The 16,996-nt window shown below is 41.7% G+C and overlaps 1 protein-coding gene across 1 annotated transcript; it reads left to right on the top strand.

Annotated features, from left to right (window-relative positions):
* The first annotated feature begins 870 nt into the window (after positions 1 to 870).
* LOC118387250 (NACHT, LRR and PYD domains-containing protein 3-like) lies at positions 871 to 8,764 on the top strand. The gene is made up of 7 exons (XM_035775397.2): positions 871 to 1,278; positions 1,767 to 3,516; positions 5,609 to 5,782; positions 6,222 to 6,389; positions 6,969 to 7,142; positions 7,327 to 7,364; positions 7,608 to 8,764. The coding sequence occupies exons 1-7, from the start codon at positions 987 to 989 to the stop codon at positions 8,162 to 8,164; spliced, it is 3,153 nt and encodes a 1,050-aa protein (XP_035631290.1). The 5' UTR covers positions 871 to 986; the 3' UTR covers positions 8,165 to 8,764.
* Positions 8,765 to 16,996: the final 8,232 nt, after the last annotated feature.

The raw sequence follows: 16,996 nt of genomic DNA, 5'->3' as shown, positions 1-16,996 counted from the left end.
CAGTCTCTTCCCAGTCACAGCAACACAGTGTTCTATCTCTCCATTAACAGTCTCTTCCCAGTCACAGCAACTCAGTGTTCTATCCCTCCATTAACAGTCTCTTCCCAGTCACAGCAACTCAGTGTTCTATCCCTCCATTAACAGTCTCTTCCCAGTCACAGCAACACAGTGTTCTATCCCTCCATTAACAGTCTCTTCCCAGTCACAGCAACTCAGTGTTCTATCCCTCCATTAACAGTCTCTTCCCAGTCACAGCAACTCAGTGTTCTATCTCTCCATTAACAGTCTCTTCCCAGTCACAGCAACTCAGTGTTCTATCCCTCCATTAACAGTCTCTTCCCAGTCACAGCAACTCAGTGTTCTATCCCTCCATTAACAGTCTCTTCCCAGTCACAGCAACACAGTGTTCTATCTCTCCATTAACAGTCTCTTCCCAGTCACAGCAACACAGTGTTCTATCTCTCCATTAACAGTCTCTTCCCAGTCACAGCAACACAGTGTTCTATCTCTCCATTAACAGTCTCTTCCCAGTCACAGCAACACAGTGTTCTAGCCCTCCATTAACAGTCTCTTCCCAGTCACAGCAACACAGTGTTCTATCCCTCCATTAACAGTCTCTTCCCAGTCACAGCAACACAGTGTTCTATCCCTCCATTAACAGTCTCTTCCCAGTCACAGCAACACAGTGTTCTATCCCTCCATTAACAGTCTCTTCCCAGTCACAGCAACACAGTGTTCTATCCCTCCATTAACAGTCTCTTCCCAGTCACAGCACCACAGTGTTCTATCCCTCCATTAACAGTCTCTTCCCAGTCACAGCAACACAGTGTTCTAGCCTCCCACCATTTCCAGCCAGACCCTGTTGTATATTCAGACAAAATGTCATCAGACTTTGTGCTGATGGGAACTTAGAGCTTCCTTCTGATTCCTTTGTTGCGACAAAATAGTTACGATCACAACTAACTTCCTTTTCTCAGTGATCTGCAATGGCTCCTGTTCCTGTGCTGCTGCTGGCCACTCTGGAGGAGTTGGTTGAAGCAGAATTTAAGACATTTAAATGGCACCTGACCCAGGACCTGGTGAAAGGCTTTCCTCACATCCCAGTGAGCCAGCTGGAGAACACTGACAGACTGGACACTATAAAGAAGATGGTGGAGACCTACGGTCTTGAGGGAACTGTGAAGATCTCACTGGAGATCCTGAGGAAAATGAGCCAGAACCAACTGGCTAAAACGCTAAAGAACGAGTACGATGAGGTTGAGACAACAGAACCAGCAGGTTAGTGGACTGTAAAACAACACAAAGCAGATAAGAGATCACTGATTTTTGCATAGCAGGTAACATAAAGGAGGAACTAGTAAGAGGACAATAGAACAAAACAGTATTTGTCTTTGTTTCCCAGAGTGCTCCTTTGGTGCTAGAGGTAAGCTTAATGAATCAAGAAAACACCTGTTGGACCAAAGTGATGTTGAAAACAGTTTTTTGGGGGGGCTGAGAAGTGCAGGTAATACATTTATGAAAACGTCATGAGAAAGACGTCATATTTTGGATATCTGTTCAGAAAAACGGATAATTGGCTGGTTTCTAGAAAGCATTTAGCTAAACTTTTTACAACCTAACCAAAAGACATCATGATGACGTCATATTGCAGCCAGTTGTATCCACTGGACAGGCTGTAGTTGCTGCACTCTGACTGATCCAATCCAGACACAACACATAAAGTTATCATGACTGTAATAAAAGTAAGCTTTGTTTTTTCCTTGCAGTCGAAGACAAACTGAAATGCTATCTCAAGAAGAAGTACGGCTGTATATATGAGGGGACGTCAAAGGAAGGGGATTTTATCTATCTAAATCAGATCTTCACTGAGCTCCATGTGTTTGAGGGGGCCTGGGGAGGGGTCAGAGATGAGCATGAGGTCATACATCCGAACATCAGAACACCAGTCACAGGAGAGACCACTGTTGAAGTCAGAAACATTTTCAAACAACAGTCCGATCAAAAGAAGCCAATCAGAACAGTTCTAACTCAGGGCATTGCCGGTGTAGGAAAGACTGTCTCTATTCAGAAGTTTATTCTAGACTGGGCAGAAGAAAAGGAGAACCAGGACATTGGTTTCATCTTTCCACTTTCTTTTCGCCAAATCAACGCTAATATAGGGGACGACGACTGCAGTCTGATTGAACTGCTTCATCAATTCTTCCCTGACATGGAACCAATCAAGAATCTAAGGAACAAGTCTAAAGTTCTGTTCATATTTGACGGTCTGGATGAGTGTCGACTCCGTCTAGACTTCAACAATAAGGTCCTGACAGATGAAACAAAGCCAGCCTCTCTGGACAAATTGATCACAAACCTGATCACAGGTGAGCTTCTGCCTTCTGCTCTCATCTGGATAACCTCCCGGCCTGCAGCAGCCTATAAGATCCCTCGAAAATACATCCAGCAGTGGACAGAGGTACGAGGGTTCAATGACCCACAGAAGGACGAGTACTTCAGGAAAAAAATCTGTGATGACAACCTGGCCAGCAGAATTATCACACACATGAAGTCATCGAGGAGCCTACACATCATTTGCCACATACCAGTGTTCTGCTGGATATCAGCCACTGTTCTAGAGAAACTGTTGGGTGAAGCAGAGAGAAGAAAGATACCTAAGACTCTGACTGAGATGAACATACATTTCCTGATCTTTCAGATAGACAGAATGAGAGAAGCAGAAAATTCCACAGGAAGTGACAGCATAGTCCTTAAACTTGGAGAGCTGGCATTCCGTCAGCTGGAGAAGGGACATCTGATCTTCTACAAGGAAGACCTGAGAGAGTGTGGCATTGACGTCACAGAAGCATCGGTGTACTCAGGTTTATGCACGGAGATCTTTAAGATGGAGGGAAGGACGTGTCAGAAAACTATGTTCAGCTTTGTGCATCTGAGCATCCAGGAGTTTCTTGCTGCTGTATACGTGTTTTTCACATTCATAAACTGCAATGAGAACCCACTGGTCAAACAGAACACCCTCGTCAAACTTTTGAAATGGCGGAAACACCAACAACCTATGATTGACTTATACAAGAGTGCAGTAGATCAGGCCTTACAGAGTGAGAATGGACACCTGGACCTTTTCCTCCGCTTCCTTCTCGGCCTCTCACTGGAGTCAAATCAGACTCTCCTACAAGGCCTACTGAACCAGACAGGAAGAAGCTCACAGACCAATGAGAACATAATTGAATACATCAAGAAGAAGATCAGGAAGAATCCCTGTCCAGAGAGATGCATCAATCTGTTTCACTGTCTGAATGAGTTGAATGACCATTCTCTGGTGGAGGAGATCCAAACCTACCTGAGCTCAGGAAGTCTTTCAGAGGCCCAACTTTCACCTGCACAGTGGTCAGCTCTGGTGTTCGTGTTGCTCACTTCAGAAGAGGACCTGGATGTGTTTGACCTGAAGAAATACTCCAGATCAGAGGAGGGTCTCCTGAGGTTGTTGCCAGTGGTCAAAGCGTCCAGAATAGCTCTGTGAGTTCCTGTATTAACGTCATGCTCAATATTAAATGGAAATGTATTCAAAAATTCAACAACTAATAAGTCATTGTAATTAATAAAGCCTTTTAATGATAATGGATGAATAATTTAAGAACCCCAAAGGAGACCCTTTAAAGGGGCAATCCAGGATTGGTACATCTATTTTTGGAATTTTGTATTAATCATATACCGTATAGGCATTGATTCTTGAAGAATATAACTTATAAATGGCTCATGAGCTTAGTTCTGATCCCATCAGAACCCAACATATAAACTTGTTTCACTCCATTGTTTGAAAACAATGTAATTGTAAACTGTATCACTTAAAAAACATGGTTAAAATTATGATTTTGACCTTGTGGATCTATGAATTTGAGAGTGGTAAACATTTTCCAGCCCCATCCATAACTAGATTTCTGTTACAATTAAGTGAATGTCAGTTCAATGTGCATGATTATACAGTACCAGTCAAAATTTTGGACACATACTCATTCCAGGGTTTTTCTTTATTTGTACTATTTTCTACATTGTAGAATAATAGTGAAGACATCAAAATGATGAAATAACACATATGGAATCATGTAGAACCAAAAAAGTGTTAAACAAATTAAAATATATTTTATATTTAAGATTCTTCAAAGTAGCCACCCTTTGCCTTGATGACAGCTTCCATCACACCACTGATTCTAACGTCTAGTCTCAATATCTAGTAGGCTACAATGTGAAGCACATTCCTCACACAAGATCATCATGCTTAAATGTCTCCTTTAGCCCAAACTGACCTCAGGGTCTCAAGTTTACAATGTGTTGTTTTCTTCTTTGCACTCTCTTGGCATTCTCTTAACCAGCTTCACCTGGAATGCTTTTCCAAATGTCTTGAAGGAGTTCTCACATATGCTGAGCACTTTTTGACTGCTTTTCCTTCACTCTGTAGTCCAACTCATCCCAAACCATCTCAATTGGGTTGAGGTCAGGTGATTGTGGAGGTCAGGTCATCTGTTGCAGCACTCCATTACTATCCTTCTTGGTCAAACAGCCCTTACACAGCCTGGAGGTGTGTTGGGTCATTGTCCTTTTGTTCAAGTGTGCCTTGAATTCTGTAAATAAATTACAGACAGTGTCACCATCAAGGCACCCCCAAACCACCATCACACCTCCTCCTCCATGCTTCACAGTGTGAACTACACATGCAGAGATCATCCATTCACCTACTCTGCATCTCACAAAGACACGGTGGTTGGAACCAAAAATCTGAAATTTGGACAGATTTCCACTGGTCTAATGTCCATTGCCCGTGTTTCTTGGCCCAAGCAAGTGTCTTCTTCTTATTAGTGTCCATTAGTAATGGTTTCTTTGCAGCAATTTGACCTCGAAGGCCTGATTCATGCAGTCTCTTCTGAACAGTTAATGTTGAGATGTGTCTGTTACTTGAACCCCTGTGAAGCATTTATTTAAGCTGCAATTTCTGAGGCTGGAAACTCTAATGAACTTATCCTCTGCAGCAGAGGTAACTGGGTCCTCCTTTCCTGTGGCGGTCCTCATGAGAGGCAGTTTCATCATAGCGCTCAATGTTTTTTTGTGACTGCACTTGAAGAAACTTTTAAAGTTCTTTAAGTTTTCCAGATTGACTGACCTTCATATCTTAAAGTAATGATGGAATGTCGTTTCTATTTGCTTATTTGAGCCGTTCTTGCATAATATGGACTTGGTCTTTTACCAAATATGGCTATCTTCTGTATATCACCCCTACCTTGTCACAACACAACTCAAACACATTAAGAAGGAAAGAAATTCCACAAATTATCTTGAAATGCATTCCAAGTGACTACCTCATGAAGCTGGTTGAGAGAATGCCAAGAGTGTGCAAAGCTGTCATCAAGACAAAGGGTGCTACTGTGAAGAATCTCAAATATAAATATATATTTTGATTTGTTTAACACTTCTTTGGTTACCTCATGAATCCATGTGTTATTTCATAGTTTTGATGTCTTCGCTATTATTCTACAATGTAGAAAATAGTACAAATAAAGAAAAATCCTTGTCTAAACTGTCATTTGTTTGTATGTTGGCTTGTTTTCTTCATTAGGCTGAATGGATGTAACCTCACAGAGAAATGCTGTGAAGCCTTGGCCTCAGTTCTCAGCTCAAACACTTGTCACATGAGAGAGCTGGACCTGAGTAAAAACAAGCTGCAGGATTCAGGGGTGATGCTACTCTCCGCTGCACTGGAGAGTTCACATTGTAAACTTGAGACCCTGAGGTCAGTTTGGGCTAAAGGAGATATTTAAGCATGATGATCTTGTGTGAGGAATGTGCTTCACATTGTAGCCTACTAGATATTGAGACTAGACGTTAGAATCAGTGGTGTGATAGAAGTAAAAGTACATAAAGGCTGTTTACACACTTTTTGTTCCATAATCATTTACCCACCTATCACAGAAAAATGTAAGGGGCATTGCTTTATTCCCCTAGAACAGAGATCAGCATTTACCCACCATTTTGTTTTTTATACCACTGACTGCATTGAATCTGGGAGATTGTATATCAGACAACAGACTAATATGATCATAATCATTCTAAATAATTGTACTTCCATTCAAGACTTGTTCCACAGGTCATCTCCAGACTTTCTACATGCTCTTCATTAGCATCACCGTTTTCTGAGTATTTATTTTTATTTACTCTTGTTTCGTATCTAGTCTGAATGGATGTCAACTCACAGAGATAAGCTGTAAAATGTTGTCTTCAGCCCTCACGTCTTCACACCTGAGAGTGCTGGACCTGAGCGACAACAAGCTGCAGGATTCAGGAATGAAGCTGCTCTCTGCTGGACTTGCGAGTCCACACTGTAAACTGGAGACACTGAGGTCAGTTTGGGCTAATGGAGATATTTAAGCATGATGATCAATGTTTAAGGAATGTACTTAAACGTCTGGGCTTGATAACTGAGCATCATCTCGTTCTAGGAAGCCATCATAATGGGCTGTTGCCTTCCACTCACTAGAAACTTTAGTAACAGTAAGCAGTGGCCTAGTGGTTAGAGCATTGGGCTAGTAACCGAAAGGTTGCTAGATCGAATCATCAAGCTGACAAGGTAGGGACTGTTTCTAGGCCGTCATTGTAAAGAAGAATTTGTTCTTAACTGACTTGTCAAGTTAAATAAAATAAAAAAAACACCCAACTACTGATGTGACCCGTAAGAAAAGGAAGCACAGCAATTAGGAATTGTTTGGCAATGGAGTTGAGTTTTTTAACGTGGACTAAGAAACGCAATACGGCTGTCAATTCATCGTTATGTGAATACAAAAATCTTCATTTTTATAATGTAACAACAATGTAACAATACGTTACATAGTAATACGAAGTGTTACCACAGATATCGAATCCCCGAGCTGACAACTGTTACCAAACACTTGATATCAGATAGAATTAAACTATTTCCACAGGCTGTCATTCTGTGGAGTCACGAAGGAAGGCTGTGCATCTCTGGCTTCAGCTCTGAGGTCAAACCCTTTTCATCTGAGAGGGTTGGACCTGAGCTACAATCACCCAGGAGACTCAGGAGTGAGCCTGCTCTCCTCTGGACTGGAGGATACCATGTACAAACTACAAACTGTCATGTGAGAACTGAATCTGTAAATCTGTCAAATAAAGGATAAATACAAATATGACTTGTGAGAGAGGAACTTAGTCATGGGATCTCAACTTACTGTTGAGAGTTAGAATAGTAGGTATAATTTTCCAAAATTGGTTACAGCAATATTTTTAGTTTTTTTGTTGCTTACTTGATGTTTTTGCTTACAGTGTTCAGCCTGGGGGAGAGGGCTGGTTGTTTAGAAGACGTGGGTTATTATTCTGTTTTTTTCTGCACATATTATCAAAAACACCATTGTCTTACGTCAGATGGTGTCACTCCTACGGTAAAAAAAAAATACCTCAACCAAGATACGAGACTGTAAGTGTAGTAGGCAAGTGTTGCCCTGACGTAAGATAATGGAAAAGAAAAAATAACATTTAATGCAATACACCAATTACATCACCAATATATAACTGTATCATGATGTTCTTGTCCTTATCCCCCTCAGTGTACGGCTGTGATCTCACACTGAATCCGAACACAGCACACAGTTACCTCTCTCTGTCTGAGGAGAACAGGAAGGTGACACAGGTGAAAGAGAAGCAGCTGTATCCTGACCAACCAGGGAGATATGACAAATGGCCCCAGGTGCTGTGTAGAGAGGGTCTGACTGGACGCTGTTACTGGGAGGTAGAGTGGAGTGGGGATTGGGCTCTTATAGCGGTGACATATAGAAGATTATACCAGACGGGAAGGAGACGGCTAGGAGCCAATGACACGTCCTGGAGTCTGGACTGCTGCGGTAACAGTTACACTGCCTGGCACAATAATGAAAACACCGACATATCTGTTTCCTCCTCCCACTCCAACAGAGTAGGAGTCTATCTGGACTGGCAGGCTGGCATTCTGTCCTTCTACAATGTCTCCTCTGACACACTGACCCACCTGCACTCATTCAATACCACATTCACTGAGCCCCTCTACCCAGGGGTTGGGGTTAAGTTTGACTCTTCAGTGACCCTGTGTGATGTAGATACCAAAGACTTCAAAGTAACTCAACCATAACAATGTCATGTTTTCCCACTGTAACCAATCCTACAGGCAATTAGATGAGTAGTGAGTGTTGTGTTTGAATTAATTTGTGCTGTTGCGCCTGCAGTATAAAATACATCATATTCAAGGTTTTTGCAACTGCACTTGAAGAAACTTTCAAAGTTCTTGAAATGTTCCGGATTGACTGACCTTCATGTCTTAAAGTAATGATGGACTGTCATTTCTCTTTGCCTATTTGAGCTGTTCTTGCCATAATATGAACTTTGTCTTTTACCAAATAGAGCTATCTAGAGCTATTCCAAACCCTACCTAGTCACAACACAACTGATTGGCTCAAACGCATTAAGAAGGAAATAAATTCCCAAAATGTACTTTTAACAAGGCACACCTGTTAATTGAAACGCATTCCAGGTGACTACCTCATGAAGCTGGTTGAGAGAATGCCAAGCGTCTGCAAAGCTGTCATCAAGGCAAAGGGTGGCTACTTTGAAGAATATAAAATATTTTTTTGCTTACTATATGATTCCATATGTGTTATTTCATAGTTTTAATGTTTTCACTATTATTCTACAATGTAGAAAATATTACAAATAAAGAAAAACCCTTGAATGAGTAGGTGTGTCCAAAATTTGGACTGGTACTGTATATCATTTTTTTAAATGGGGGTGGGAGGGATTCAGTCTGGGCCTCAACTTACTGTTGAGTGTTTGAATAGTAGAATACAAAAGGTGCAATTTGGTAAATTGGTTGCAGCAGTTTTCCTCTTGTTGTATGTCACTCACAGACATTCACTTAATAATTAGCCCATGCCATGCCTAAACATTTTAGATTGGTAAAGTAGTCTAGTTAGTCTAGCCAGCTATCTAAACTTGTAGTAATCATGGCTGAATTTCCGACCGGGCACAGAGGGCATGTGCCCAGGGGCCCTGACCTCAGGGGCCCCGCATTGATTTAGTTAGTTCCTCTCACTCTCACTGGCATAAGTAATGGCAAAATGTGTATAATTGCAGGACATTTTCTGTGAAGCAAATTATTTGTTTACCTTTTGTTCATAAAATACCTTTTTAATCCCGGTGCTGCGTTAACATGTAATCGTATAGCTAATAGGCTGCGTTTGTAGATTGACTGTGAGTGAAGCTACAGCAACCAATGAGATAATGGCAGGGGTCATATTTGCTAGTTTTTGCTGTTCTCCAAATAGCATTATTTTGTTTTTAAATTGTATACATATGCAGTAAATGAGCTTCAATTTAAAAACAATGTGGGTCATCAGACTCACCTGGACACCATCACTTCCCTGATTACCTTCCCTATAAATGTCCCTCCCTTTGGTTCCTTCCCCATCACTTCCCTGATTACCTTCCCTATAAATGTCCCTCCCTTTGGTTCCTTCCCCATCACTTCCCTGATTACCTTCCCTATAAATGTCCCTCCCTTTGGTTCCTTCCCCATCACTTCCCTGATTACCTTCCCTATAAATGTCCCTCCCTTTGGTTCCTTCCCCATCACTTCCCTGATTACCTTCCCTATAAATGTCCCTCCCTTTGGTTCCTTCCCCATCACTTCCCTGATTACCTTCCCTATAAATGTCCCTCCCTTTGGTTCCTTCCCCATCACTTCCCTGATTACCTTCCCTATAAATGTCCCTCCCTTTGGTTCCTTCCCCATCACTTCCCTGATTACCTTCCCTATAAATGTCCCTCCCTTTGGTTCCTTCCCCAGGTGTTATTGTTTCTGTGTCATGTCTGTGTGTTGTTCATGTTACTTATTTTGTATTATGTTGTGTTTATTTATTAAAACACTCACTCCCTGAACTTGCGTCCCGACTCTCTCAGCTCACATCGTTACAGCTATGGCCTTGGTTATTTAGTGGGATGTGAGATTCAACTGGAAGTGGAGTGTTCGGAGGAGCGGGGTGACATGGGAGGAGCAGGGTGACATGGGAGGAGCAGGGTGACATGGGAGGAGCAGGGTGACATGGGAGGAGCAGGGTGACATGGGAGGAGCAGGGTGACATGGGAGGAGCAGGGTGACATGGGAGGAGCAGGGTGACATGGGAGGAGCAGGGTGACATGGGAGGAGCAGGGTGACATGGGAGGAGCAGGGTGACATGGGAGGAGCAGGGTGACATGGGAGGAGCAGGGTGATTTGGGAAGGTTGAACACCAGGTGGGCTGTGCCACTAGAGTTGTCGACCATAGGTATGATGATTTAGTAACTTATCATTAAATCCTATAATTTGGCTCCCGAGTGGAGCAAAAGTCTAAGGCTAGAAGTTAGAGGAGTCACTACAGACCCCTGTTTGAGTCCAGGCTGTATCACAACCGGCCATGATTGGGAGTCCCATAGGGCGGCACACAATTGGCCAAGCGTCGTCCAGGGTTAGGGTTTGGCTGGGGTAGGCCGTCATTGTAAATAAGAATTTGTTCTTATCTGACTTGCCCAGTTAAATAAAGGTTAATTAAAAAATATATATATATCCACCCTGTCATAGCAATGTTCTTCTAGTTTTTGTTCAATTTACAAAGACATTGCCTATGTCTGAAAATTGTGAGCTTCCTCTTCCTGTGGGCTGGGGTAGGCCTATACAGTTGAAGTCGGAAGTTTACATACACTTAGGTTGGAGTCATTAAAACTCGTCTTTCAACCACTCCTCAAATTTCTTGTTTAACAAACTATAGTTTTGGGAAGTCGGTGACATCTACTATGTGCATGACACAAGTAATGTTTCCAACCATTGTTTACAGACAGATTATTTCACTTATAATTCACTGTATCACAATTCCAGTGGGTCAGAAGTTTACATTCACTAAGTTGACTGTGCCTTTAAACAGCTTGGAAAAATCAAGAAAATTATGACATGCCTTTAGAGGATTCTGATAGGCTAATTGACATCATTTGAGTCATTTGGAGGTGTACCTGTGGATGTATTTCAAGGCCTACCTTCAAACTCAGTGCCTCTTCGCTTGACATCATGGGAAAATCAAAAGAAATCAGCCAAGACCTCAGAAAAAATATTGTAGACCTCCACAAGTCTGGTTCATTCTTGGGAGCAATTTCCAAACGTCTAGGTTAGCCAAAGAAGGTAAACAAAAGGTAAACAAATAAGGTACCACATTCAACTGTATAAACAATAGTACGCAAGTATAAACACCAAGGGACCAGGCAGCCGTCATACCGCTCAGGAAGGAGACGCGTTCTGTCTCCTAGAGATGAACGTACTTTGGTGCGAAAAGTGCAAATCAATTCCAGAACAACAGCAAAGGACCTTGTGAAGATGCTGGAAGAAACAGCTACAAAAGGATCTATATCCACAGTAAAACGAGTCCTATATTGACAACCCGAAAGGCCTCTCAGCAAGGAAGAAGCCACTGCTCTAAAACCGCCATAAAAAAGCCAGACTATGGTTTGCAAATGCACATGCGGACAAAGATCGTATTTTTCCGAAAAATGTCTTCTGGTCTGATGAAACAAAAATAGAACTGTTTGGCCATAATAACCATCGCTATTTTTGGAGGGAAAAGAGGGAGGCTTGCAAGCCAAAGAATTACTATCCCAACTGTGAAGCACGGGGGTGGCAGCATCATGTTGTGGGGGTGCTTTGCTGCAGCAGGGACTGATGCACTTCACAAAATAGATGGCATCATGAGGATGGAAAATTATGTGGATATATTGAAGCAACATCTCAAGACATCAGTCAAGAAGTTAAAGCTTGGTTGCAAATGGGTCTTCCAAATGGACAATGACCCCAAGCATACTTCCAAAGTTGTGGCAAAATGGCTTAAAGAAAACAAAATTCAAGGTATTGGAGTAGCCATCACAAAACCCTGACCTCAATCCCATAGAAAATGTGTGGGCAGAACTGAAAAAGTGTGTGTGCGAGCAAGGAGGTCTACAAACCTGAAACTCAGTTACACCAGCTCTGTCAGGAGGAATGGGCCAAAATTCACCCAACTTATTGTGGGAAGCTTGTGGAAGGCTACCCAAAATGTTTGACCCAAGTTAAACAATTTAAAGGCAATGCTACCAAATACTAATTGAGTGTATGTAAACTTCTGACCCACTGGGAATGTGATGAATGAAACAAAAGCTGAAATAACTCATTCTCTCTACTATTATTCTGACATTTCACATTCTTAAAATAAAGTGGTGATACTAACTGACCTAAGACAGGGAATTTTTACTCGGATTAAATGTCAGGAATTGTGAAAAACGGAGTTTAAATGTATTCGGCTAAGGTGTATGTAAACTTCCGACTTCAACTGTATCTTTTTTATTTTATTTTTTACAGTACCCCAAACTGTGAGTACTGCAATGCGGCTTTGATTGAATTGAGCGTAGCTTTATTCATCTGTTCAATGGTGTGTTTCTATCAGGTAGCCTAACTCACATTGATAAGACAACTTGGGATGAGAAGTGCTTCAGAAGGGTCCAATAGCAACTCCATGGAATGGCATTGGTTGTTTAACAAAGAAATTCTTAGAATAGAACTAAGTCCTGAAAAACAATAACAAATCTGGAGAAAAATGTAAATGATTAGGTCACCATAAGCTGGTAGAGAACTTCTTAGAAGAGGATTATTTTTATTTTTTTACCAGGTATGTTGACTGAGAGCACATTCTCATTTACAGCTATGACCTGGGGAATAGTTACCGGGGAGACGACCTTTCGATGGGAATTGAAAAAGATACATTGTTCAAAACATTGTATGAAGGCTGTATCTCTTTCATGCATAGCCTCAGGAAGTTTTACATGTGAAGTTGGTGCTTAACTTGTAGCACATGGTTACGAGAACAAGGTTAATACCTAGCTCTGTGTGTTTACGGGGAAGCTGAAAGTTAAGAGCTGTTCCTAGTTTTGCCATTGCAGTAGGTTTGTGATATACGCGGCTGTCTTAGGCCGACCTCTGTTAGAATCAATATCTGCCAAGGTTTCAAAGAATTGATGTCATAGCGAACTATCTGCCGTAGTAAACTCCCGGCCTAGGGTAGGACATATTCCCTACATATCAAGCAACTAAAACCTTTCTGTGCTTACACCTTATCTGGGCATGATGTTGTGGTATAATATGATCTAATGTAATAATCCAAAGCTGCATTAGACTCTGTACTGTACCATACTATGCTTCTGTTGCGTAAAATAAGTGCTATTGCTTTAGAGGCTGATGTTGTGGAACTGAAATACAGAAGTGTTTCAGGGGCTCCAGATGGGTCACAGTAATTGAACAAAGCTCGCTACGTACGCTTCACTTAAAAACTTGAAGGCTCTTTGAGAAATGAGTCTAAGTGATGGCTGACCTAGCAGATGGCTGATTCCTTGCTGCAGAAGTGAAGAAAATAAAATAAGGGTTCTGCTTGGCAGTTGAACACCAGTGGTAGCTAGCATAATCGTCTGAATGTGACATATGAGGCACAGGGCAGTAACCAGCTCAGTGAAATCTCATTAAAGGAGAATAGAGGACATATTGGTTTCAGTAAAATACTTATTTCTTTGCCCCAGTGCCATCTGTTATGGGGTTTGAACCATTAACTCTGACTGAAACAATAGAACTTTTGTCCAACCTCTTTTGAATGGCGTGAGCTCGACAACTTCCCTCTCTGCATGCGAGGCAACCCGTTCAGGGAGCTTCGTCTACGGTTCTGACCACAGTAGAACTGGCTCCTGGCAGTAGTGATCAATGACGAAAGCCACATGGCAAAAGGGTGTCGAAAAACAAATACACAAGTGAAGGGGACACCAGTCAGATTTCCTATTTCATGGTACATTGACTTCATTACGATCCCAACAAGGTTTGAAGGTGAATACTGTTTTATAGGTGAATACTACAAATTCCCCTATCCTTATCAATGAAGACACTGTGGTTTTCCAATTCCATTCATTCAAGTGGAATGACAGCGTGGGCAAGGCAAGTCTCAGTCATTTAGGAAAGCGTCAATGGTGAAAAATCTGCATCATTGGCCACCACGTTGCCTAGCAACAGCAGCCTGTGATAGTTTGACACTTCCTTCTCACCGGAGCCACCCAATGCTCCCACAAGTCTACCAGAAGATACTGATACACCATTGGATTTGCCTTTGGATATGCAATTTAAAGGGATGCTCCGCACAAAATACAACCTAACGGTTTTTTCTTCTCCTGAGTGATTTAACCACAGATAGGGTCTCTAATCATAGATTTGTATTTTAGCCAGTAAGTTGACTGAGAACACATTCTCATTTACAGCAACAACCTGTGGAATCGTTACAGGGGAGAGGAGGGGGATGAATGAGCTAATTGTAAACTGGGGATGATTAGGTAGCCATGACGGTATGAGGGCCAGATTGGGAGTTTAGCTTGGACACCAGGGTTAACACCCCTACAATTAGTGCCATGGGATCTTTAGTGACCACAGAGAGTCAGGACACCCGTTTTAACATCCCAGCCAAAAGACAACACCATACACAGGACAATGTCCCCAATCAGTGCCATGTTTTTTAGACCAAAGGAAAGAGTGGCCCTCCAACACCACTTCCAGCAGCATCTGGTCTTCCATCCAGGGACTGAACAGGACCAACCCTACTTAGCTTCAGAGGAAAGCCAGCAGTGGAAAGCAGGGTAGTATGCTGCTGGCAATAAATACAATGAACAAAAATAAGCTGAGCTGAAATAAAAGATCCCAGAAATGTTCCATTCCATACACACAAACAGCTTCTTTGTCAAACTTCCGTGCACACATTTGTTTACATCCCTGTTAGTAAGTATTTCTAATTTGCCAAGATAATTAATCCACCTGACAGGTGTGGCATATCAAGAAGCTGATTAAACAACCTGATAATTACACAGGTGCACCTTGTACTGGGGACAATAAAAGGCCACTTTAAAATGAGCAGTTTTGTCTCACAACACAATGCCACAGATCTCTCAAGTTGAGGGAGCATGCAATTCGCATGCTGACTGCAGGAATGCCCACCAGCGTTGCTGCCAGATAATTTAATGTTCATTTCTCTACCATTTGCCGCCTCCAGCGTCGTTTTAGAGAATTTGGCAGTACATCCAGCCTCAGAACCGCAGACCATGTGTGACGACGCCAGTCCAGGACCTCCACATCAGTATTCTTCCTCTGCGGGATCGTCTGAGACCAGCCCACCTGACAGCTGATGAAACTGTGGGTTTTCAGAACTTAAGAATTTCTACACAAACTGTCAGAAACTGAAAACCAAATTTGCACCCTTGATTTGCATCATGCTGTAGTCATGCTGCACTCTGACTGCAATATTTTTTCTTAAAGGCACGATCAACAGCCTGATTATCTCTATGCGAAGGAGATGTGAGATGTGTTGCTCTGCATGAGTCAAATGGTAGGAGGGCATAACACCCGCCACCTGCGGGTAGATTTAGATATTGGCGGGTAAGAATGTATATTTCACCAGCCACGTTAGCGGGTGGTCAATTTGCAGGGCTCTACGGTGAGAGCATTACATTAGCGAATAAAAAGTCAGAAGTCAAGTATAAGCACATGTTAGAGTTAGGGTTAGAATCATGTTGCTGAAGCTGTTTCAAAGTCATTCTCCTGATTTGTTTCATAGCTGCTAATAGGCATTTTATATCCCACCTCTCGCAGAAACACTGCATGGCAGTGGATGTGTCGCAAGGAGTGAAAGTGCTGATATACTGTATTCATTTTTGGAGGCGCTGTGCACAGGCATAAACGTTGATATAATTTACTCAAAAGTCTACAAAGTGCGACTTTGTCCTCGTGTATCTTGGCTATTTACATTTTTTTGTTCACAAACTTGGTTGTTTTTCAACATTAGTTTGAGTCTGCTACTTTACTGTGAAGTAAAGGTCCCATCTCTTACACACACACCGACACGTGACAGAACTAGAGTGGCCCGTTACCACGGAAACGTCCCACCATTAAAGGGGCAGGAGAAAATGTTGTCTGATATTTTGATTGAAAGACTCAGGTCACAAAAAATGAAATACAACTGAATATACCACATTACTTCTTACGAATACATTTATTTTAAAAACATTACAAAGCATGGTCATCCATTAGTTTTTTAAAATGTAATTATGTCCCCCAAAATATTTTGGCTGTGAAAAAAATCTGAGTGGTTGATATATATTTTGAATCTACCTGCCACAGTGGCTGGTGGACCACAACATTAAATGGTAGTCACACCAGATACTGACTGGTTTTCTGACCCACACCCCAATTTTTAAAATATATTTTTAAAGGTATATGTGACCAACAGGTGCATATTTGTATTCCCAGTCATGTGAAATCCATAGATTAGGGCCTAATGAATTTATTTAAATTGACTGATTTCCTTATAGGAACTGTAACTCGTAAAAAAAAAATTGTTGCATGTTGTGTTTATATTTTTGTTGCTTTTTCACATTAACTTAACCATCTTTTCAAATTCCAAACAATGGTCGGCCATCTTGTTTTTGCAATTCAAATCAAATCAAACCAAATCGAATTTTATTTGTCACATACACATGGTTAGCAGATGTTAGTGCGAGTGTAGCGAAATGCTTGTGCTTCTAGTTCCGACAATGCAGTGATAACCAACAAGTAATCGAGCTAACAATTCCAAAACTACTACCTTATAGACACAAGTGTAAGGGGATAAATTCTGAGCAATGTCACTTGCTTCAAGTGAGTTTCCTGAAACATTTGTATTATCTAACTAACCTTAGGCTTGGAGCTCATAATCTTCTCAACAGAGGGGGAATTCACAGGGATTATGCCCACTCACAGTCACCACATGGTAGGCTCAATGGATAGCTTATGATGGAATCTGGAGTACACAATGTCCTTTTTCACATTCAAGTCAGTACACATTACCACAACACCACA

The sequence above is a fragment of the Oncorhynchus keta genome, chromosome 9 (assembly GCF_023373465.1).
Source record: "Oncorhynchus keta strain PuntledgeMale-10-30-2019 chromosome 9, Oket_V2, whole genome shotgun sequence".
Taxonomy (NCBI): domain Eukaryota; kingdom Metazoa; phylum Chordata; class Actinopteri; order Salmoniformes; family Salmonidae; genus Oncorhynchus; species Oncorhynchus keta.
This window is presented reverse-complemented; position numbering and strand designations above follow the sequence as displayed.